Source organism: Marmota monax, unplaced genomic scaffold (assembly GCF_021218885.2).
Source record: "Marmota monax isolate L192 unplaced genomic scaffold, Marmota_monax_Labrador192_F-V1.1 WCK01_AAM20220418_F8-fsc00173, whole genome shotgun sequence".
NCBI lineage: Eukaryota > Metazoa > Chordata > Mammalia > Rodentia > Sciuridae > Marmota > Marmota monax.
In genome coordinates, this window is record NW_026694620.1 from 1566046 (window position 1) to 1591110 (window position 25065).

The 25065-nt window shown below is 38.4% G+C and overlaps 1 protein-coding gene across 3 annotated transcripts in view; it reads left to right on the plus strand.

The window, feature by feature from the left end:
* Abca8 (ATP binding cassette subfamily A member 8) overlaps window positions 1-25065 on the plus strand; it is a 60049-nt gene that overhangs the window by 23428 nt on the left and 11556 nt on the right. For all 3 annotated transcript variants that reach the window (XM_058572185.1, XM_046422627.2, XM_046422628.2), the window contains 13 exons: window positions 1823-1962; window positions 3475-3594; window positions 8474-8672; window positions 9880-10046; window positions 11146-11279; window positions 12028-12165; window positions 14644-14751; window positions 19358-19531; window positions 19724-19837; window positions 21712-21831; window positions 22576-22641; window positions 23095-23186; window positions 24493-24613. In XM_058572185.1, the coding sequence (XP_058428168.1) occupies window positions 1823-1962; window positions 3475-3594; window positions 8474-8672; window positions 9880-10046; window positions 11146-11279; window positions 12028-12165; window positions 14644-14751; window positions 19358-19531; window positions 19724-19837; window positions 21712-21831; window positions 22576-22641; window positions 23095-23186; window positions 24493-24613 (1693 nt within the window). The remainder of the gene's footprint in view (window positions 1-1822; window positions 1963-3474; window positions 3595-8473; window positions 8673-9879; window positions 10047-11145; window positions 11280-12027; window positions 12166-14643; window positions 14752-19357; window positions 19532-19723; window positions 19838-21711; window positions 21832-22575; window positions 22642-23094; window positions 23187-24492; window positions 24614-25065) is intronic.

Consider the following 25065-nt stretch of genomic DNA (forward strand, 5'->3'; position numbering starts at 1 on the left):
TTTAAGTCCTAAAGAGTTAAATGGATAATATCTCATGCACACTTTGATAATATTCCTGTTTTGTGTGATGTCCCAATTTTGTTTTTAATTCCCTGAAGCATTTAGTTTGCACTTTTTCTTAGAAGTTATTTAGACTTTTTGAAACTCAGTTTTCTCACTTATAAACTGGGAGTAATAACTCCCAGATTATAAGTAAAGGTTATAGAAAAATAAATGATATGTTGCTTAGAATCTTGTGTAATATTGAGGACATACCTATGCTCTCAAAATAAAGGTGCTAGTCAAGATTCCCTGCCCATGACTCTTTCCATGGGCCTCTGGACAGTAATTTGCATAATTGCTTCATGTTCTTCTTCAAAGCCCGAGGTTAACAAATTATGGCCTTGTGAGCCAAATTCAGCCCCCTTCCTGTTTTTGTAAATGAAGTTTTGATTGAGCCCAGGCTTGCAATTCTCTTACATATTGCCTACAGAGCTTCTGAGACACAACAGAGAGTTGAAACACATGACTAGACTTTTCAGGCAATGTCTAAACTATTTGCTACCCAGCCATTTACAGAAAAAGTTTGCCAAGCCTGCCTTCTGACGGATAAGCTCCTGAGGAAAGACACTGTGTACCACTTACAAAGTCCTCCAGAACACCCAGCTCAAGTTCTTGTAAGGGGCCAGGAAATGTTTATAGCTTGTTTTATTTCATGGCAGATTCCCTCAGTGGGTTTCACTGCTTCTAGGAATAATACATATTCTTATAAGTTCACGCATGCCTTATGAGTAAATGGAATAATTCTGACTGAAGCATTTAGCTCAATAAAACAGCAACCATTTTTAAGGGCTAAGTGTTAGCATCCCTATTTTTCAGTTCTTAGCAACCTTAAATGTTAGAAGTCATTATTCTATTTTACTAATGAGGAAACTGCTGAGATAGGTTAAATTAGATTTTTCAAATGGCAAAAACTAAGATTCAAAGTAAAATCATGACATATTGTTATCTACTATATACTTACTAACCTTGATTGTTCAATTTTTATTTCCTATAATGGGAAAATAGTATGGTGTGTTTGAATGGCTAGACTTCTCAATGATATTTTGTTCTTATTCAAAGTTTTGGGGTTGACACTAGAAAGAAAGCTAAAATTGGGGATCCCAGCTCCCCAAGCCCACATTCATCCATAATTAGTTTCTATCTATAACCCAGTTTCCTTCATAGCATTTACTACTATTGATAATTAGTTTACTTATCTGTTTGTTTTCTTCCTGTCTCCCTGACTAGATAATTTCATAAGTGCTGGCTAATGTTGTCTTATTCACCTTGTACCCTGAGCACTTAGTGGGGTGATGTTTATCACATACTAAGAAATTTGCATTGAATGATTAACTCAATAACAGTACCTGTTTGGCATCTATGACTATCAAAAAGTCTCTTGTTCTTTCAAACCAGTACGATAATCCTATTTAGCTAACTTAAACTTCCTCGGTTAGACATAATTGTCAACATTATCCATCTTGCTTATTCCTGATCTTTGTTGCATTCCTAGTATTTCTACCATGTAGTTATTCTCCACTTAAGGACCTGAATCACTATTGATCTTCTCCGGGCACCATCCCTCAGTAATATGACCAGTAATTCTGTTTAGCTTCATCTTTGCTTCCCCACATTACATTTATATGATTGGGATCTTTGTCCTCTTATTTAATGTTTTCAAGTCCTGTTTTTTTGCATTAGATATTAGCTGGTTTTCTTTGTCCTATAGAGATTAGACTTGATTTTCATGCTATTGGAGACTATGTCAAAAAACACACCTTTTTTTTTTTTTTAACGCCAGTTTGCAGTTGAATGAACTATGTGCTCAGGAAAAGATAACATCTCTTGTTAAACAGCACATCCCTGATGCCAAATTATCAGCAGAAAGTGAAGGAAAGCTTGTCTATACACTACCGTTAGAAACAACCCATAGTTTTCCAGGTAATGTTTATAGAAACATGAAATTAGTATATAAATAATATCCATAATAAAAATAATGGTAACTTGTATAACTAACATTCATTGAGAACTTATGATGTTGTTCAGATATTTAAATGTAATCAAATCAATAGTCAAATAACAACTGCCTATAGTGGGAAATATTATTATATTGTGATAGTAATGCTTGTGCATTTTTAGAGAGCTTCTTTTAATTCTGTTCCCCTGGTGGTATATAGCAGAACATTCTAGTAATCATAACTGTACATGAACACAAATGGTTGAAACCTCTAGCTTAACTATGTTAATTAGCCCCATGATATAACTATTTCTCTTGGCCAGGCCGTTGTGATAACTTTGAGCTTTCCAGGCTAATGAACAGACATTTACTAATTCTGTTTATCCTTCTGTTCCATGACCATGAAGGCTGACACTGAGTGGCTGGATCAATTAGCCTTGCCATATGTGTGGTTAACAACGACACGTAATTATTCTATAAAGTCACTCAAATATACATTTTATAACATAAATATTCCTTAGAAGCATTCAGCAAAGTGTTTGTAGACTGCTAATTAGTGTATTGTAAGAGTAATTAAAATATAGGGAAAGTTTGTAATAGTTTTAGGTAGAATGAAGAATAACACATGGTACTTGTTAGCAGTTCAAATCTCCTTTCTACCTTTCCATGTAAGATATTCCAGCTGAGACTGGACGCTTCTAACATCCTTCTGTCACTGGACTCTCCAGAATGAAGCCTCGGGTCTTCTATAATCACTCTAGTCTTAGAATCGGGTTTTTACTTAAGCTTAATTACCCACTATAATTCAAATCCATGCAGGCAGGGAAATTGCTCTTGGTTTTATGAACAATGATTGATGCCATAGTATTTTTAGGTAAATGAACTAAAGAAGGAACGGATACAAAAATTGCTAGAGGGAATCTCTGCTATCATACTTTCCTACTAGCCCAAGAAATTCTAAGTCGATTCTTCATTCTCTATTAGAACTTGGGAATTATTTTTCAGAAACAGAAACTAATTTTAAAATGACTTAGTTCCTCCGTCTGTCCTTTGACAGGTGCTTTGAGAACTGAAGAAGATTTTGAACCATCTACCTAATTCTCAAAAAATATGTTCTTTCTCTTCTGTTGGTAACAGCATGAATGTTTCCCATTTGTATCTGTTATCTGGGGGAAAAATAATCTTTAAGTAAAAAAGTTTAGCATTGAGAAGTCCAAAATTTCATAATTAACTAAATCAGAAAAATCTAGAATGACGTTATAATAGAAACATAAATGAATATAAACTAATATTTGACCATGAGAGTAATATTTGGGTGAAATAGAAAATACATGGATTGAAGAATAAGATTATTTATTATGAAATGTTAATTTTAAAAATCTTAGACAAATCTTAAGCATAACTTCATATAATTTCTTTATTTAATTTGGAAAGATGTCCTTAGTTTGCTCATGGCTTTTGCTGTTTTGATTCACTGCTCTGATTGTTTTCTTTAGAACTTTACACGGATCTTGATAGCAATCCTGGCCTAGGAATTGAGAATTATGGTGTTTCCATGACAACTTTGAATGAAGTGTTCCTGAAGCTAGAAGGAAAATCAGCGCTCGATGAATCAGGTAAATAAAATGCATGAAAATTTTGTGTGAAAATATTCATGCAGTGCAGAACAGGGTCGAGAAGACCCTGTTCCAAAGGTGTGATTGTGAAACGTTGGTTTCCATGACTAACGCATTTCTCAGATAAGCTTATGCAAAGATGAGCTGTGTCCTCTGTCAATATTGTCTTGACTGATTGCATAGTTCGTTTTCCTGCATCCAAGGGTCATTGCCCTCCTCACATCCCAAGATCAATTTCAGATAGAACCTTCTTATCTTCCTGTCTGCACACTCTGCATGATTCTGCTGTGTGCTGGCCTCCAGGGTTTCTGAGAAGTCAGCTCTTAAACTTATTGAGGATGTCTTGTTATGATGAGCCATTTTCTCTTGCTGCTTTCAATATTCTCTTTTCTGACTAGCTTTGGACAGCTTGTTCATGTCTTTAGAGCTTTACATTTATCCTACATGGGGTAGGTTGGGCATCTTGGTGTTTTAGTCAGCCTTTTTTTTTTTTTTTGCTTTTGTGACTAAAAGACCCAACCAGAACAACTGTAGAGGAGAAAGATTTATTTAGGGGCTCACAGTTTCAGAGGTCTCAGTGCATCAGTGGCTGGCTCCATTCTTCAGGACTCAAGGTATGGCAGAGGGAACCAGTTCACATAATAATCAGAAAACAGAGAGAGAGAGGCCTCCACTTGCCAGACACAAATATATACATTATAACCACACACCCAGTGAACCTCTTCCACACACCCAGTGAACCTCTTCCTCCAGCCACACTTCACCTGCCTCCAGTCACCACTCAGTGAATCCCATCAGGGATCAATCCACTGATTAGGTTAAGGCTATAACACAATCATTTCACCTCCAAACCTTGCATTGTCTCACACGTAAGCTTTTGGGGGACTCCTCACATCTAAACCAAACCACTTGGATATGGAAATTAGTGTTTTTCATCCAATTGGGGAAGTTTTTAGCTTCATTTCTTTCCTTCCTCTCCTTTCCTTCGGACACTGCCATTGTTTATTGGTGACTTGGTAACATCCTACATTTCTCTGGGACTCTTCATTTTCTTTGTTCCTTTTACTTTATGTTCCTTACCCTGACTAATCTCAATTTTACTTCTGTCATGTTCACCGATTGTTCTATTTGCTGAAATATGTTAAGTTCTGCCGGTAAATTTTTCACTTTCAGTTGGTACAATTTTCAACTCTAAAAATTTTATTGGGCTCTCTTTTATAATGTTTGCATCTTTAATGATGTGTTCAATTTGATTAGACAAGGTTGTCATACATGGTCACTTTAAAAAGCCCTTGCACCTATTCCCTTTCCTCTATTTTACTGATCTTCCTGTTTATGCTTTTTATAAAATTAGTGTCTTGTAGATACACATAATGTGAGATTCACTGTAGTATCCTCACATATGTACCTTGGAAAGTCAAGTCAAATTCATTCCACTGTTTTACCTTTATCCTGTCCCTCCTCCCTCCCCCCATCCCCTTCTTCTACATCCCTGATCTTTCTTTTATTTCTTATTTCTTTTAATGTGATTATTGCTATGGTTATGTTTATATCTATCATATTGGTCCCTTCTAGTCTTTGCTTTTTTATTCCTTCCTGCCATGATTTTTTATTAGTAGTAAATAACTTGCTTCCTTATTTCCTTTTTAGCTGTGGTTTTTTTGGTGTGTTATTTTTCATGGTCACTAGAAAAATTTATTTGTATACTATACTCCAGCATTGCTATACTGGTTCACACAAAATACAACTACTTTTAAATGAACACACTTATCTCCTCCCTTTTCCTTTTTGATATTTCCTATCATGCGTTGTAATTATATGTGCTTCTCAGTTATTATTATTAAACTCTCACCCAAGTCACATACACTTATATATCTGTAAATCAGTATCTTTATCTGAAGAGCTACAGATAGATGATTGATTGATAGAAATGAGTCAGAGAGAGAGAGAGAGAGAGAGAGAGAGAGAGAGAGAGAGAGAGAATATAACCGATTTTACTGTTCTCTTTCATTTGCCCATACATTATATCTCTATTGGGCTCCTAACTCTTCCCGCCTGATATTTTATCTAGTATAATTTATGATCAGCTTAAACAGCACCTTCTATCAGTTCTTATTTGGGACTTTTGAATTCTTTGGATCTGTGGGTGCAATTTATACTGAGCAAAAAAAAAAATCTTAGACATCTGGTGCTGCCCCACAGGCATTAGATTCCCAGTTAGGTTTTCCAATCTTTGTTTTTCTTTGTGTTAGAAATTGGACAATGTCTAAAAAATAAAAAGGAAAGTAATTGGACAATGTAGGTTTGCCTGTCTTCAAAATCACAGCTGTCTTCTGTTCAGACTGTTCTGAAGCCCAACTATTAAACTCTCTATTCCTGATACTGTATCTTTTAACAGAATGTTTCCATTTGTTCATATTTTAACAGTTTCAGATTCTCTACTGAACTTACTTATTGGCTCACTGATATCCTTCATATTTTCTAGTGGATCTTGGAATAAATCATAAATATTTTTAAACCCATGTGTGTTAAACCCAACATTTGGACCACAATCACTGATGACCCACATCAGTAATGATTTTGACTGTTCTTTTCTCTCTCGGTCACATTTCCTGCTTCTTCTCATATCTTATATTTTTTCTTATCTCATCGACATATTAAAAAAATAATAATAACACAACAAAACAGTAAAGACTGAAGAAAGCAATGCCCAGAAAATGAGTTGACTCTTTTTTCTGTCAGGATGCTGATACAGATCACTAGATTGACCTGATCTGTATTTGGCAAGTATGTGGACTTTTGGACAGCTTTTCCTCCTTTCCCACTTCCACATGATTTGAAGGTCAAATCAAATCTTTCCCTTCAGCATGACCTTGAGTTACAGCATTGATGCTAAACTCTTCAGATCTCTCTGCGACCTACAGACCTACAGGAATCTCTGAGTTAGTGTGGGTGAGAGTGAAATCGAATCACGTGGATGCAAACACACAGGTGAGGCTTTTGCTGGGAATTCGGAGAAAGGAGGCAGAGCCAGAGAGCAGTGTGGAAATCAGGATTGTGGGGCTGGCTCTTGACAAAGGGAGAGGCTGAGTGTTATTCATGGGAAAGGGTTGCTTGCAGGGGTGGGCTAGAGTTTAGCCATATTAATTGCCTTTGGGTGCTTTCTAAAGGTGTTTTTCCTTGTCCTGGAGTCAAAATCACCTCTCTCCTAATGATGCTGCATTTGCCTGTGGTAAGGATGAGTCCCTGTAGCATTTAAGAGAAGACAAATCATGCAAATAACAGGTTCAGGGCCTGGGAACTTCCTACTTTGGCGTCTCCTCAATGGTTTTGTCCTTTGGGTTGTTTATCACTGGCTTTACTGATGCACCTGGTTTTTGAAGCTGAAAATGTTTAAGGGTGAGTGAGCAAGGCATATACCAAGCTTTTGGAATCTGACAACCTCCAAGTTAGGGTAGGGAAGTAGGGAAAAGCACACATCCTCTTTTTAATGGCTGTTAGGCTACGAAGCTCCAAGAGTGCATCTGCCCTTTTTCAGAACAGGGGTCCTACTGTTCTCAGCACCCCCCCTCCACCAAATCCTCCAGCAGCAGAAATTTCCTTGACTTTGTGCCTGCCACCCTATTTTATTGCATTTTAAAAATTTATTGGTTTATTTGACCACTGGGTACTGAGCCCTACTCTCCACTTAAATCAAACTTTGCCCCAGCTCTCCCTCCACCTTACCACCCTCTACACAGACTTCAGCATGGCCACTGAAGTGGCCAGCACTATACCCAGCAGAGGCCCATGTGTCCTCAGTTACCCCTTCTGTGGGCTGGCTCTTGGTGGACGCTGTAATTCACACAGAGAGCCCCACTTGCCTTCATGTCTTGCAGGAGACCCTGGGCACCTCCATGTGGCTCTCTCTGTTTTTCCTTCTGCCCCAACCTCTGGTGCACTGTTCGCATGCACTTGGTGAAGGGCCCCCTTGGGAAAGAATTGGTAGAGAGTGTGGACTCATTTTGTGACTTGGGCACCACGTGATTCTAGATGGGTACGGTAGCCCAAATGTGACCATAAGGGTTTGTTTCATCCTGCTGTTGGCCCTTTGTCCATGCCTTTGGTGGGCTCTCTTTCTGCCCTGTCCCTAGGGATGAATGCAGACACAGGAATCTTCTCCCCTATGAATAAAATAGCTTCTCTTTTAATGAAAGTTAATCTTTTTAGTTTTCATGATGCCCTCATCTTTCTAATGGATTAACAATGACAAATATCTATTATTTAAAACGATTCTTTTAATGTGCTTCTCACCGCTATCTTGTTCAAGATCTTTATGTCAGAGTGTGAATTTTTCTGTGCATTTCTGGGGCTTTGAGTCGGGTTTATTTTAGCATTGTACAGTGGGCAGCCTCCTGGGGACCTAGAGATAGCAGAGAATGTGCAAAGGGTAGAAGAGTGCAGCCTCAAACACTGTGCACATTTTAAATCTCTCCAGTAATGACGATTTATAATTGACCCCCAGGTGGATAACTTATCATTCATAGTTCACTCCCTGTGTGTAGCATGTCAATCTGTAGCTTGCTTCTCTAAGTGAACACACAGAAGATTGCTTTCTTTACTAAATTTGCAAATTACGCGAGGCACTGAAATGACCTTGCATTTTTAATCTCGTCTCTCGAATGTACAGTGCATATTCGAATTATCTAGGAGCTTCTTTCCTCTCCTCTTTTTGTTCAAAAAACAAATCTTGTAAATATTTCCCTAGCTCAAGGTAGCAGCCAGGAAGGCCATGTCTACAGGAAAAGACTCGAACTACCGTCAAACAAGCTCATGCCGTAGGCTCAATATTACACATCTGAAGTGGGATTTAATAAATTGCTTCTTTTGTGGTTTGCAGGTGTCAACATTCTAGGAGAAGCACAAGGGGAAAGAGCTGGGGACACAGAAAGACTTGTTGAGATGGAACAAATTCTCTCCTCACTTATGGAGATGAGAAAGACAGTAGGGGGCGTGGCTCTCTGGGGTCGACAGATCTGTGCAATTGCAAAGGTTCGTTTGCTAAAGTTGAAGCACGAAAGAAAAGCTCTTCTATCACTGTGAGTATCAGAGTGCCGCAGAGTTTTCCCTTTAGCTGATGTGTGGAAAATAACTAAGGGGTAAAAATAAGAGGGAAATTTTTTTTTTAATTTCCTGTGTCTACAAAACTGGAAAAAGTATAATATTTATTTAGTCAGTGGTCTAGTAGTTTTCTATTAGGGGACTAACAGGTCCAGAGACAATTCTAGAGGAAAAGTTGGAATGCTGTGAACTTCCCTGTAACATTTCTTCTCACTCAAATTCTGCACTATGACAGGTGGCAGACGTGTTAGGAAGTGGTCCTCTTTCCCAGGATCTATCTTAGTGGTTATCCTACTCATTCTTCCCTAGATGTCGAGATTCCCCTCCAGTCGGTATAAGCAGTTCACTCTCCTTCCCGACTCTGTGCACAGAAGACACGGTCCCTGCTCCCAAACTCACATCATCTCCTTTTGTACCTTAACACCCATCGTACCTCGGCTGTCAATCAATGCCGTGTCTCTGAACACTGTATTTTGCTTTAGGAATAAGGAGGTCGGTAGCCTGCCACACAATTGAATCTCAGTAAATATTTGCTAAAGAAATAAGTAATGAGAATTTGAGCAAGATTTAAGAATAAACCTTCCCTATTAAACTGGAAACACTACATACCAGTCTAGAGAGAGTGAAGTATAAAGAGATGCCCGTCATTTTGCTGACTTCAGACAAAATGTTATTATAAATTAAGGATGGGGAAAGGTTTTGAAGTAACAGAATGGCCGTATAAGAAGATATTTCGATTTATCTGAATGGAGAATGTAGGAAAATAAAGACTAAAATATAATTAAAGATTTGAGCCTGGAAACTAAAGAAATCACATCACTCCCAAGTATAAGAGGAGTGGACATGAAGGAAGTCATGGGCAAGGTGTTGAGGAATGGCTGGCAGAGGGCAGAGCATCGCTCTGGAGCATGGGAGGCAGGCAGGATCTGAGCATGAGGGACAGGACACATCCCACGGAGGGGTATGGGCTGCCCAAAGGCCAGAGCAAGGGAAGGAAAGGATAAATCTACAGTTTCTCCCCTCCAATTTAGGAGGAAAAAGGACAAAATACTCAAGAAATGAGCAGAGAGCTGTGTTTAATTTTCACAATTTCTTGACCTCAGTACATTGCAATCTGCTCAGACCCTTCTAAAAATTAGGAAATGATGGTGCATTGATTCACATTGGCAGTTTTATCCCATACAGGTTGTTGATTCTGGTGGTTGGATTTTTCCCTCTTTTTTTGGAGTATATCTTGGTGAAAGTTCATCAAAACAGTTACACTTTGGAACTGTCTCCTCATCTGTACTTCCTGGCTCCTGGACAACAGCCACGGGACCCTCTCACTCGATTATTGATCATCAATAACACAGGTAATGATGTGTTTCAAATGTAGTATGGATCCATGGATTAATACTTTATCCATAAATTGTTAAATAATATTCTGTAGGAGGGAGATACCACATTTTATTAGTCACCCATCACAGATGGATAATTTCCCCCATTAATTAGTTATATAAATATTGCTTTTAAAAATGTTAATCTGTACATTCTTTGTGTGAACATAAGTATTCATTTTTGGGGGGGATCATCCTAGGAATACAATTGTTGGGTTACAAGATGATGTAACTTTAAGGATGTCCAAACTATTTTTCAAAGTGAAAAACTTTATATTCACACCAGGGTTCTAATTTCCGCATAGGCTTGCCGACATTCATTGTTTCCTGTCTTTTTATTCCACCCATCACAGAGTGTCTAGCGATACCCTGTGGGTTGTATCGGTGTTTTGCTAAGGCTCCTGGTGTTGAACATCTCTTCGTGTGCTTATTGACCTGTTCAGAAAGAGTTCTTACCAAATTTTAGCAGATTTGCTTGAATAAATATTTCTTCATTTTCTATATACCCTTGGGACAGTTTCCAGAGATTTTTTTACTAGTTGGGTTTTTATTTTTAGTAATTTTTATAGTTATTAGTCATTCTTCTGCAGGAGAGGGCTGTGGAGTCTTTCATATAATCACCATTCAACAGGTTGCTTTCCTGTTATCAAGAGGCATTTTGAAATCCAATTAATAATCTTATTGGATTTCAAATAATTAATTAATTAATTAATTAATCTATCTTACTCAGTAGTAAAGTGAGCTTTAGTAAATTTGATGGTTAATTAGTTAGTAGGAATTATCTGTCACTAAAACCTCCATTCCAAGATTCTAGGAGAAAACAAAAACAATTTCAAAAACCATGTGGTATTTTTAAAGATTTGTGCATTATCTAAGCACAAGCAAATACTCATACAAAGTGAACTCCTTGAGAAATGCATAGATTCTTAATTCACAGAAGCAGGCATGTTACCAGGTGGAAAATATCCTCACGGTCCATGTTATAGTAAGTGACATTAAAAGACATTGTAACATAACTACACAAATTGAGATTAATTTTTTTAAGTTTGTAAATATCTGTTAAATTACATCTCAGGGGCGAGCATTGATGAGTTTGTCCATGCCGTGGAGCGCCAGAGCATAGCTGTGGAAGTAGATGCAGCTGGAACTAGAAATGGTATAGATGACCCTTCTTATAATGGAGCCATTATAGTATTTCATAATGAAAAGGTATGCTGGTCTACATTTAGTAATTTTACCAAAGGTGTGGGAAGATAACATAATATGAATGTACTCCAGCCTCCAATTTAAAAAGCAAAAATGAAAAACAAGTACTGTTTCATTTACTTGGCAAATTGCATTCCTTGGTATAATACATGATAAATTTATATATCTATCACTATTTACCAATACAAACTGTGTATATTAGCAACATTCATAGTGTAAAAATACCCCTTGTCAAGTGTACATTTATGTGAAAGAATCTGTAGTTTATCTCAAGGAGCTTTCTAATACATATATCTGGAACTTCTGATTCATTCTAAACAATAAACACCCAAAACCTGATTCTATCCCTAAGCAAGACACTAGTGTCCTGAAAATCAAATGCATGGTTTGTTTGTTTGTTTGTTTACTATATACATGTTTTCTTTTATACTAGTATTTGTTTTTATTTCCACAGTATTTTTTGCTTACAAATTGTTTGTGAATTTTAAAAAATTATTTGGCACCACATTAAAAACATAATCTTGGGGCTGAAAATGTGACTGAGTGGTAGAGCGTTTGTCTAGCATGTGTGAAGCCCTGGGCTCTAGCCCAGCACTGAGAAAAAAAAAAAAAAAAAACAGAAACAAACAAACAACAAAAAAACCCCAAAATTTTGAAAAGTGATCTCAAATGAAAGTATTAAATTTTGGCTTCTATGGGGGAAAAAAACCACAAAGATCTTTGCTAATTCATAAACTTGTCTGTGTTTTAGAAATACGACTTTTTATTAGCATGCAATACCAAAAGACTGAATTGCTTCCCAGTTCTCATGGATGTTGTTAGTAATGGGCTACTTGGAATGGTTACACCATCAGCACATATTCAAACTGAGTGGAGCACATTTTTGAGGGTGAGTATAACTCTTACGGACTCTCCTCCCAGATCGTGCTTTTCAGAGCTGGTATCTAATTCTTGGTGAGTGAACCACACTGGTATACATTAACATTTGGATTCATGCTGTTTCTGCAGCTCTGGAAAATTCAATCTACTTTTTTAGAGTTTCAAATGTTTTTAAAATGCAAAGTAGAACTAACAAGACATTTTCCAAAGAAAAAGATGAAACCACAAAAAAGTGAAATTGTGTGGCACTGTGACTAGCAAAAAAAATTAATGAACCAGAAAAACGAGGAGGTACTAGAGGAAAGCAGACAGGATGGCAGGAAGGAAGGAAGAAGGGTGACGTTTTCACAACTTTAAGAAATGCTACAAAAGAAGAAAATTCAGGACAAAGTTAAGCCTGGAATTGCACACTGTTGACGTTAGAACTAGGCCAGGTTCTTGTCCAAAGTATTCATTCTTTTGGCCTTCCTTAGACCTACTAGGCGAGCTTTCCCAAATACGGGATGAAAAAATTCCTGTTTCTAAACAAAGGCCCAGGAGGCTGGAATGCACACAGCCCGTTAACTTGGGAAAACAGAGTAACTATGATAGCTTATAATGATTTGTTTACTTCATAAATAATTTCACCCCTTTGGAGATACAGGGATCCTGTATTTCTTAAACACATGTGTATCAATATCTTGTACTTAGGAAAAGGTGTAGAACATAATAAGCACTAAATAACTTATTTGTTAAAGACACAAATGGATGCAAGTGGTCCTCAAATTGTTTCCATCTCACACAACTCTAGAGTTCTATGATAATATAGATGGGCATTGATCCTTTACACATTTTTATACAGAATGAACCACATATCCATCATTATTTTCATATGCCCAACAAAAAATTTTGTGTCACCTTCTCATACCATCTCATTATATGCTCAGGAAATAAAGATGTCTTTCATTAAGGGTGCTTAAGGAATTTAATAATTAAAGCCAAAGGTTTTAGTCACACATTGAGCATTAATTAATCTTAGAATGTGTGCTGTGATGGTTCATGAAAGAAAAGTGACCGCAACACTCGGAGCGACCAAGAGATCTTTATTGCAGCAGTGCAACAGAGGAGGAAAGAAAGAAAGAGAGAAAGAGAGAGAGAGAGAGAGAGGAAGCGCGCGCAAGAGAGAGATAGAGAAAGCAAGAGAGAGAACAAGAGAGAGAGGGGCCCGGCGGGAGGGAGTTTTTATAGCCCAAATCTAATGAGGTCTTTGGGTCTGCAAGCTGCCTTGTTGGCACAAGGGGGGTTAAGTGTTCGGCTTTGAGCAGGGGGTTGAGTGTTCAGCCTTGAGCAGGGGCTTGGGCGTTTGGACTTGAAGCAAATAGTTGATAAAGAACCAGACAGAGGGTTTGAGTGGCCAGGTCATCCTGCAGCTAACTTTGTTTGGCATGCCCTGCAGACAGCTTACTCAGCCTGTCCTGCACCTAACAGTTCATTTAACCATCAATAACTGCGAAGGTCTTCTCAACTTTCTTAAAGCAGGATACCTAATTTAGTAAATTCCCTCTCTAGGGGAATCCTATTTTAACTAGACTGAGTCTAATACCAGCCGGCTAGTTCATCTTGTATTTATGTACCCCACAGATTTACTTTAAACTCTATCTCCAGCAACTCGTTTTATTGGTTGTTCAAATTTACCTTCTCGTTGTCCCCAAAGTAGGAGCTACCTGGAGTTTCAGACTGCCATGCCCCTGTCCCACCCAGAGTCAATGGTTTCACACTGAAGCCTGAAGGGGCCCACACTCTGTGTGCGCCAGGAGCATGACAGTAAAGTCACTCTCATGATTGATTTTGTGGTTAGCAAGAGTCTTTCTGAGGCCCCAGCTGAAGATAACCGGGATGTGGTTATTACCCCTGCATTGACTTCCAAGACAGGTCGCAATTATTCCATCCTTAAAGAGGGTCATGATCAGGAACAGCAATAAATTTTCTCCCATGCTTTCATTCTCCTTTCTCGTACTTCACCTCTACTTGTGAATCCTCAACCAAGATTGATCTGGTCTCTCGATGTTACTGGGATGACTTCTCACTGGCTGAGAAATATGGTATTTGATTTAGGTAGGCTATCACATTCTAAATAAGACCTATTAGAAAATTCCAAGTGTTGACTCTGAATTATCACTTATTACTTAGCATCAGAATAAAGTTTAGAATGCTAAGGTAAGGAGAGGGTTAAGGAGAGGTTTGCTGCTACTACTTTCCAACTGTGGGATATGATTAACGTGTGCATGTTCTTTGAATTGATTTCCTTACCTATAAATTTGAGTATAAAGTCAAAAGATTAAAAGTGAAGCTTCAAAGCTATAATAATAATGAAAGGACTGAGAATCTCAATAGGAACCTGCAGCAGGATTCCATAAAAACATTAACATTGATTAATGTTTGGAATTTTATTGCAGAAAATGAACTTAGAAATCCCTACTTCAGTTCATTGTGCTCTTTGCTTTTCCAGAGAATATGGGATAATCCATTTGAAATCCTGGGATACACCTTATTCTGGCTGGTTTTGGCATCCAGCTGCCCTCCTTACATTGCCATGAGCAGCATTGATGATTACAAGGTAACAATGAGTAATGAAATTTCCCACTAAATTGTTTAATTAGCAGATAATGGTAATATAAGATTTTCCATGAAGATACTTATGCATATATAATTGAGCATTCAATTCAGGCATAAATTCTACTGAATTAAAATAATAGGAAGTTTCGTAAGTGGAAATATAAGTATATATAAATAAATGGATAATAGAGAATGATTCTAAAATTTCTAAAGATATACAAAGAACCTTGAATAGACAAAATAACTTTGGAAAAGAAAAGACAAAAGTTAGAACATTTGAGCTTCTGACTTTTAAGTCTCATTACAAAGTTACAGTCATTAAGAACAGGTTGTGTTAATTAAGAATAATCTCACAGGTATCTGAAATGGAATAATCATTTCAAAAATAAATGCACACATATAATATCATCCGCTGATTTCAGTAAAACTGCCCAGAAGCTCACCTGAGGCTGTTACCCTCTAGGGGTGTTGGGTTTATTGTCTCCGTTCAGCAAAGAATTGAAGAACAGGACACAGAGATAGCAAGCAAGTGGCAGGTTTATTGCAAAAGCTACAGAGACAGACTTCTTCAAGGAGAAGGGGCCCCTGAGCCAGGAGTCCAGTGGAGGAGATTTGGGTTGTTCTTTTCATGGTCTCTGGAATTTCCTCCTTGTCTCCTCCCCTGTCCACATGCCCCTCACTGTCATTCATTGGTGCCCCCTCTGTCTATGTGTCTGTTTTAGTTTTTCTATTGGATCCCATGCTTAGGGACACAAGTATAGAAGTGTCTTTCTGATTGGGTACCCCGCTTGTGTCCACACGCACTTTTGTCAAGCAGGAAGTTGGCCTCCTTGGAAGACCCTCTCCATGTTCCTTTTTTCTGGCCCTAGCCCAGACCTCCTTACTCATCTTCTTCTCCTGGCTGCTTAAGCCTGTCCCTATCTCCCTCGGGGTTAAGGCTAGACTTTTCAGCAAATTGGGATGGGACAGCTTGATACCATTATGAGAAAAAAAAAAAAGTGATCTTAGCACAAACCTCACACCAGACACAAAATTAATTTGCAATGAATCATAGACCTTGGGGTAGGCAAATATTTCTTAGATGAGAAAGAGGTACTATAGACTATAAAAGGGGAAAAAAAGAGATAATCTTGAACTTCATCAAAGTAAAAGTAGCTTCTTCTCCTTGTATAAACACCAATAAAGAAAAAAAAAAAAGTCAAGTCACAGGTTGATAGAAAAATGTCCATACTACTTATGTATCTGACAAAAGACTTTATCAAAAATACGTAATGAACTGATACCTCAGTAGTGAACATAAGTCAATTTTAAAAATGGGCAAAATATTTAAACAGATACTTCACCAAAGACAGACAGATGGAAAATACTGCCATGAAATGATAGCTAAAACCATGAGTAATAAGAAAGTTACCCCAACAAGATACTTCTACATAACATGAATATTGTTGAAATGACTGGAGAAATCAAGTTTTTGAGGAGTGGTGAAACTAGTACCTCTCATGCACAGCTGGTGACCATCACTTTGCAAAGCAATTTGACTGTTTCTTGTAAAGTTAAAAATACACCTCCTGCTGCAACTCCGAAACTCTTCTCCTGAGTATTCAAGAAATAAAAGCCAGGTGTGTTGGTGCACACCTGTAATCCCAGCAGCATGGGAGACTGAGGCAGCAGAATCACAAGTTCAAAGCCAGACTCAGCAACTTAGTGAGATCCTGTCTCAAAATAAAATATCAAAGGGGCTAGGAGGATGTGGCTCAGTGGCTAAGAGCTCCTGGGTTCAATCTCCCAGTACTGGAAAAAAAGAAAAAAGAAAAAAAAAAGAAAGTCACATTGACTTGAACAGAAGCTTTATTCATACTAGTCAACAACTTTAAAAAACACAACTGTTCCATCAAGATGTGAACTGGTAAATTCTGGTATGGCCATATGATAGAATATTACTCAGCAATGTAAAAGAATAGAAAATAATAACTCCATTGGTGTGGAGGAATCTCAGAACCAAGAATGAAGACAGACGCAAAAGAAAAAATACTAAAGGATTTCATTTAAGTGAAATTCTTAGGTAAAACTAACCTATAGTGACTAAAGGCATGTTTGTGGGTTTTTTGTTTGTTTGTTTGTTTTTTGCTTTGTTTGGGGGTCTTTTTGTAACCAGTAGTAAAGGCTTTTGAAAGGAGCACAAGAAATTTGGGAGAATAGTGGAAATGCTCCAGGCCTTGATGGTTGTGGTGAATGAGTATATGCATTCATCAAGCCTCATGCAGCTGCATATTTATTATGGGTACTTATTCTTGTTTGAAAACTATACTTCAAAAAAGTTTACTGGAAAATCAATGTTGAAGTAGAAGGAAATGACATGTTGGAAAACTCAGACTTTAAAAAGTTAAACTCCAGTGTTGAGCTGACAATTTGTAAATTGTGATTCACAGTTTTTCATTCACCCAAATGAATGGTTTATGTGTCCACAAATCACCCGAGCATCCTGCTAAAATGAAGATTCTGATTCAGTAGTCAAGTCTTGAAGGGCAGTCATAGGGTGGCACGTTTATATGACCATCTCAGGCTACGCTCACAGATTGCAATAGAATATATTTTAACATTCCATTTTTGTTACTCTATTATATAAAATCCATGAGACCTTGCAGAAGTATCCCTGTTTCCTCACCTTCCTCTGCTTCACTTCCTGCCTCTCCCAAACTAGTTCCGTTGCCCAGGAAAAGAGAACATGCCCCACGTACTGTTCCCTTTCAAGGGCAGAATCTGCAGGAATCCTAAGAGATGCTGTTCCCAGATGTGACAGAGCAGTCAGTCACTCTGGAGTTAATATTGTCCAGACTTTAAGACTTCTCCTAAGGAAACCGCCAGAATGAACTTTCTTTGGCTGTACCACAATTTCACCGTCTTTATCCTAAGACCTTGTCTGTCATTTCTCTGTTTCTTTGGAGGTTTTTAGCCCTCTGTATAAGTTGGGAAATCCTCAGCTCTCAGCTTGGGGCATCCTTCTCATGATCAATGCTATTGTCTCCCAGCTAAGCTCATCTACCATTAGGGTTTCGGATCCTCCCTCTCTGCTGCTCACTCACAGATTGGACTCCATGAACCATCTCTAATTTGACCTCTATTTTGACCTTCAATGTGACTCTAGATTCCCTCTCAGCATTTCCTTTGTAAGTATCAGAGAAGTATCAAATTTCATGCTTGCAAAACTGAATTTGGGATTTTCTTAAACACATCACCCCTTCCTATTTTCTGTGTTCTTCAACAGAAGTACCAGGTGCTCTGTCACCCTCCCAGCAACCCAAGTTGATCCTTCCTTCCTCTCGTCCCAGTGTATCTAGTCAATCACCAAGTCCTGATCCATTCTCCCACCTGAATGGACCTGTGTGATGTTGGGAGACTTTGATATGAATTTTCAGGTCACATTACAAATTAGTTAGGAGCATCACCTAACTAATCAGAGCCCACCAACACCTGAATTTAGATGTTTTTTAAAATGAAAAAAAAATGATTCCACATTACTAGAATAGTTCAATGTATAAGTGTGCTAAAATCACATCAATTGTCATGTAGTTTAAAAATACATAATTTAATGTGTTTTTTCAGAGAATAACAAGAAATACAAATCATATTTATATTTATGATTCTCTTTTATGTACATACACATACGTATTTGGATGGGTAGTGAGTATATGAATGTGGACTATGACAGAACCACCCTCACTTCTTTTATTCAGATGAAAGCATAAAGCAATTATATACCTATGATTACGTGTGACTTGTGTGATTATATACTTCTATATGAAATGTATAAAGTATATAAAATACAATACTATATTTAATGGTGTATAGCATGCATACTATACACAATGTATAATTAAAATATATTTAATTATGTATGATATGTAACAATATTAATAATATGTGATAATTAACATGGTGATAGCTTAATAATATTAATTACATAACTTATACCCAATATATGATATATGAATTTTATAAAATTTATAATTAATAGTGTCCACAGTAATTATATATTTATATTGAAATTATACATTGCTGTATACATTATATGTTATAATCATATATGTATTATATACTACTAGGTATAATGTATAATTAACATACTAAAACTATTATATATTACATGGGAATGTCTTATATGGTATATGTAATTAATCAAGCCACATTTAATTATGAATGTTTTCTGGGGTGTTTGAAAACTGTGGTAGTTTAATACTGCATCCTACCTAGTATTACCTATGCAGAACTTCACAGAGGGACAGAACAGGAGTCCCTGGTGGGAAGCAAGCAGCTGAGACAGATGGACTCCGCCTCCCCCTGCCCTCTGAGCCACAAGGTCACCCATCGTCCACGCAGCCCTCTAGCCTCGGTTATTCTGAGGTCTTTGTCGTGTTCCTTATTAGTGTCCTTCATTAAAGCAGCAGATGGACATTGGTGTCCACAAATAACCCGCACCTTTCAGTCCAGAGCCATGATCCAGAGCCACCACAAATAAGGGTTTTGTTTCAACAGTCTCTAACTTGGCCCGCATTATCTGAAGACTCAGGCTGAAAGGTCCTCTTGTGTCTTTGCTCTCTCGTAACCAGAACAGCGTGAGGTCGCTGCTGCGGATTTCTGGCCTCTTTCCTTCCGCCTACTGGCTCGGGCAGGCGCTGGTGGACTGGCCGCTGTACTGCCTGTTTTTCCTTTTTATGTATTTAATGGATTACGTCTTGAACTCCCAAGAGACTGTATTTACGCTTGTGAATTATTTCATTCAAGTAAGTGACGATATCCATAAAGCAAATGGCATTTTTATTTAATTAGGGGATTTGAATATTCAAACTCTTTTATTGGTAGCATGTTGTCATAGATTCAGTGACTGTCAAATCCTGTGCCATAACAATGTTGTGAAGACGAAATGTCCTCCGAGATTGCATTTGTGTTTGATTTCACATTCCTGTTGATTTCAGATCCTGTGTGCTGTTGGGTATGCCATATCCCTTATCTTCTTGACATATGTGATTTCATTCACCTTTCGCAAGGGGAAAAAAAATAGTGGTATTTGGTCATTTTGCTTCTATGTTGTAAGTATGTTTCTTGTGAACACTTATATATTTAGCCTATGATTTGAATTAATATTTTAAATTTTACCCTCAGTAGAATAATAAATTAATATCGCAGTCTAAAATAGTTGACATTTTCCTCACATGTGGATTCTTTTCAAAATCTGCATCTTTCCCCCATCCCATTTCCATTCTTGTCTTTCTTTAAAGGTGACCAAATTGTTTCTAGAATTATAAGTTTTGAGCTAAAAGGAAGTCTGGAGACTATCTACATCTTTGTTTTACTGCAAAACAAGAAAATCCAAAGCCCTTCACAAACTTAAGCAATTACACATTCCACTACTAGCATAGTTAAAACTAGAATGTACTTTCTCCAAACTGCCTAAGAAAAAATTAATTCCACAAAACCACACTTCTTTTGTCTAAATTAGGAGGGAAACTTTGTGTAACATGTGAGTAATATAATTTTCTGTGACTTCAGGATACAAAAAGTAACTTATTACTTCAATAAGTACCTACTGACTTCCACCAAAGTGTGTCACAAATGAAGACTAATAATAGGGAAGAAAAGAGATATTAAATAGATAAGTTTCATCCTGAAAGAGTTCTCAGAGGAAAGGCAGATAATAAATAGCCACTTATTAAAACTGGGTGGTAAGAAAAGATTGCCTGCAGAGTTATATTCTATCTTAAAAGTCTGTTACACAATGGAGTGATAAGATGCTTGTAGAAACCAGAGAAGGGTGTTACCTATGAAAATGAAAGCAGAGATTTTCTTTAGAAAGTGAAACCTAGCTGGGCATGTTAGCACACCTCTGTAATCCCAGTGGCTCAAGAGGCTGAGGCAGGAGGATCACAAGTTTGAGGCCAGCCTCAGCAACTTAGTGAGGCCCTAAGCAACTTAGCAAGATGCCATCTCAAAATAAAATAAATAAATAAATAAAAAGGTCTGGGGATGTGGCTCAGTGGTTAAGTGACCCTGAGATCAAATTCTCAGTCCTCCCCACCCCCCAAATAAGAAAGTGAAACCTCAAGAAGAGCAAGATTTCAACACATAGAGGGAAGCACAGAGATGCCTGTAGTGGATAATGGGTGAGCAGGCCTGCAGGAGAGAAGCCAAGCTTGTCCTAGGAATGGCTCACCATCTGTGAGGCTGTGCATGGAATCAAGTTGGAGGACAGGGGGTCCTCATCATGGTGTATCAATTTGCACATGGCTAGCCTTAAAGAATGTGCTCAGGAATTTATTCTCTAGGCTGTGAGAAGCCATGGGTGCCTTTAACACAAAGAAAAAGAAAAATATTCTCACAGCCACAAAAAATGATGATCTGTGAGACAAAGAAATCAGAAGCGCTAAAGGTTTGAGAAGCCCTTGCAAGGTTTTGGAGGAGACAGATCCAGGGCTTGGGATGTTCCTGTGACTTTCTCTTGTCCCTGAATTTTGTGTTTTACACGTTTGCCTAAGCCACTCCGGGTTGGTGAATGCTTACCTTTCCGAACTGAGTCACCAGAAGTCTCCTTCCATTGTTGATGGTGTTGTTCCTGTAAAAATATCAATTTCAATTTTTCCCTATGTTTATTGCTCATTGACTGTTCTGAGTTTTATCCCCAAGAAGCACTATATGCCAACTTTTTATTGCTTTTCTGTAATGAAAATATTCTGCGTATTGGGTTCTAAGTTTATCCAGTCATATCTTATTCATGATGCTCTAGGCCCAAGGAATTTATTTATGTCACTCAGAGAAAATGTTAATGGAGATGTGTGTTGATTTCAGTTTGGGTCATGAGGTTGGAGTTAAAATTCAGAATGCAATACCTTTAAGATGAGCTGCTCCTCGATTTGGAACATACATTGAGATTCAGAGAGATTAACAAGCATATTTGTGTTTTCCCCAGGTAACTGTATCCTCTGTGCTTATATGTGTGTTGGAAAACTCTGAAAGTGTTCCACTATTTTTCATCACTTTTTTAGTACCACAAGCCACACTGATTGGCTGTCTGTTCTTATATTTTCATGTGAGTAATGCCCCTGTCTGACCCAGTGTGAGAAACACATGACCAGCTGTGAAGGCTGAGTCTGTGTTGGGGTTCTGCAACATGCAGATCATACAGGAAGCTTAAAATTTTCCACCTCGTGGATTCCAGTGATTTTCTCTTTATGGGACGATGTGTTCCAACTGACCTGTAATAGAAAATGTGGCCCTGATTAAGAGGCCAGGAGGAAGGGGATGAGTGTTGGAAAGAGAGCAGCCTTCACGGTCATTCTCTCAGGCATGCTCAGCTTTAGAAGCAAGTGAGTCAAGTGCCCCTAACCCTTGAGCCTTCAGGATTCTAGAGAAGCATCCAATATGATTACAGTCCCTTTTCCTCTGGCCAGCTGCTACAAAAAGGAGAGAGGAAGGTGCAAGAGTGAAGAGGTTCAGTGGGAAGGGAACAGAAGGGAAGGGACGCTATGAGAGAAACAGTGGGCATAGAAAGGCACAGTGTGGCCTCGGTCCTGGGAGGCTGGCTCAGATCCCCCGGATTCCCTCACCAGGCCATCAGGGATGGATACATTCTATTGCTTCAAACAAAAGCTCAGGGACCCTAGGAGGAAGGAGGTCAGGCCTCACTAGGCCATTTGGGATGGACACTTGCCTGACACTCCTTGGAAAATCAGAGAAAATGCTAGCAGGGCTGTTTGGGGGTGATTCAAATTGATGAGGATAAGATGCATGCAATGAAAAACTTCCTTTTTAACGGTTTTATTTCCTCTTGCAGCTTTTCATGTTTACTGTCTTCGATGATGAACAACATACTGGAGAACTATTTCTGGTCTTCCTAATTGTAAGAGCACACTCTTCCTTTGTAATTATTGTGCTTTTTACTGTACGCAACAATCTCAATTCTTAAACACACTCTGAAGTGTTCGTTTGTTTGTTTGTTTTTTAATTAAAGCAGAGATACAATATCTGTGGTCTATGGAGATTTAATGTTTATAAAATCTGGGAAAGTTATTTTACAAGGATGAACTGAGAAGATAATGTACTTCTAAATTTTGAGAACACCTCGATTGAAATGATGTAGCAATATCACATAATTGTAATTGTTTCTGGTGGTTTTGTAAATAAGATTGAAAATTAATATGATAGCATCCTGATTTACCTACTAGCTATTGGAAATTTGTAATGCTTTCCCTAAATACATTTGTGTAAAGTCCACTAACTCCTAATTCATCGCTGATACTTAAACCATGATCTTTTTGTGTTTCTAATTGTTCTTTTCTCTCTTTATTTCCAGCCCTTCCTTCATGTTATCATTTTTCTTTTTATTCTCCGATGTCTGGAATGGAAATTTGGAAAGAAACCCATGGGAAAGGATCCCTTCTTTAGGTTGGAAGAAATCAAATGAATTCTTTTCTTTAATTGATCAATGTTTTAAGATATTTCTCTTGTATGTGAAGCAATCCATTCACAAAGACATGCCTTGTGCTAGGCTGGGATGGGGTAGGAACAACTACCAGTACAAATAAAGAGACTTCAGATACCTAATCCAAAGATTGCAATCTAGGGCAGGAAACAGACCTGAAATATTAGATACAAAAATCTCCAGGCTGGGACTGGGGGCCCACATGGGGAATCCCAGCTACTGGGGATGCCAAGGCCAGAGGCTTGTCAGTTTGAGGCCAGCTTGCGTAATTTAGCAAGACCGTGACTGTCTCAAATTTTAAAAGCAAATAAATAAAAAGGTCCATGGATATAGCTCAGTGGTAGAGCACACCTGGGTTTAATCTCCAGTACTGAGGGTGGGTGGAAGGCTCTATCCAACACTGTCCTGTGGAGCACCCGCAAAAAGGTAAATCTGGCTGGTTCCGTTTAAGGAACAATTGATCTGAATAGATTGGTGGTTGGAGGAATGCTATCCATCCAGGGAGAGGAAATAGCATGGCCAACAGGCCAACGACATGAGTTAGTGAGCAGTCAGATGGTGGACCACAGACTGGTTCAGGTATAGATGGGACTTAGTGGCAGTGACTTCTGTGAACCATTCAGCGATGCTACCGTGACCCTCTGTGTCTCCTGTACCATTTAGGTCTCATCTTTCACTAGTACAGAGAGTCAGAGAGTGACTGCCAACAGGGAAATCAAGGGAAGAGAGAGACCAGAAACAGACGAGTTCTGAATGTGACAGGCCAGACTTAGGATGGCGAGAAAGAATAAACATGCATGGATTCCAAAGAAATGGCCAGGCTTCATGATGGACCAAGCATCTAATTTATATTTTCTGAACCAGTCCTGATTCCAAATAGTCTGGCTCATTTTCCCCATGAGAACATAATACCAACGTGTTGGGGTCAGAGCTAAAATTCTCAGAAAAATTGCTTCATGGAGCTACGATATAAAAAGTCTTTGTCAGTTAATGGGCTTCAGTTACCCCCCTGAAATAGAAAAACATATTATTTCTCTAGGTATGTAGAATGCAAGCTACCTGAGATGAGAGGGTCGCTCGGGGCAGTCCTGCTGTTAACAGAAGCAGGGAGCTTACAAAGGAGTAAGAAAGAGCTTACTGCACCGAAGGGAGGTGATGGTGGTTTGTTAACTGTGCAGCCTCCTCAAGCATAAGTTTGAAAGAATGCAGTGTTCTAAATACCAGGAGGGAGGCCAGAAGTCAATTGTTAATGGATGTGTTCAACTCTAGAATTTCTCCAAAAAGTGGTGATGTGTGTCAAAATCCAGAAGAACCCCAAGGGGAGAACGAAGATGTTCAGATGGAAAGACTGAGAACGGCTGATGCCTTGAATTCCACAGACTTTAATGAGGTAAAACATGTAAAGTGGCTCTTTCATCACATTATATGTACGTTCGGTGATGTATGCATCCACCAGTTCTCAAACCACTTGATTTTCTTTCAGCCTTACATGAGGATGGCTTCTTTAATAGGTTGTCGCCATTTTCCCATCTAATGGGCAGATGGAAAGTCAAGTTAGCTTTCTGTGTGTTTCTTAGAGTATATATGAAGCCAAGTGCAATTGAAATGAGGAAAGCCAGGAGAGGCTTTCAGAAACCCGAAGAAGCAATGCATGTCCCTACCTGTTGGAGAAAGTGTACGGTACAAAATTCAGAGTCAGATCCCAGCCAGGGCACGCAGTGTTGTCCTTTGAGGCTGAGACAGTCAAGTGCTTTTCCAGTTCCCTTTGCTCCTGCTCCAAGGCGTCGGGCAGGCTATATGAAATAATGTGCTCCGGAGTAGCAACTTTTGTAGGAGAGGAAA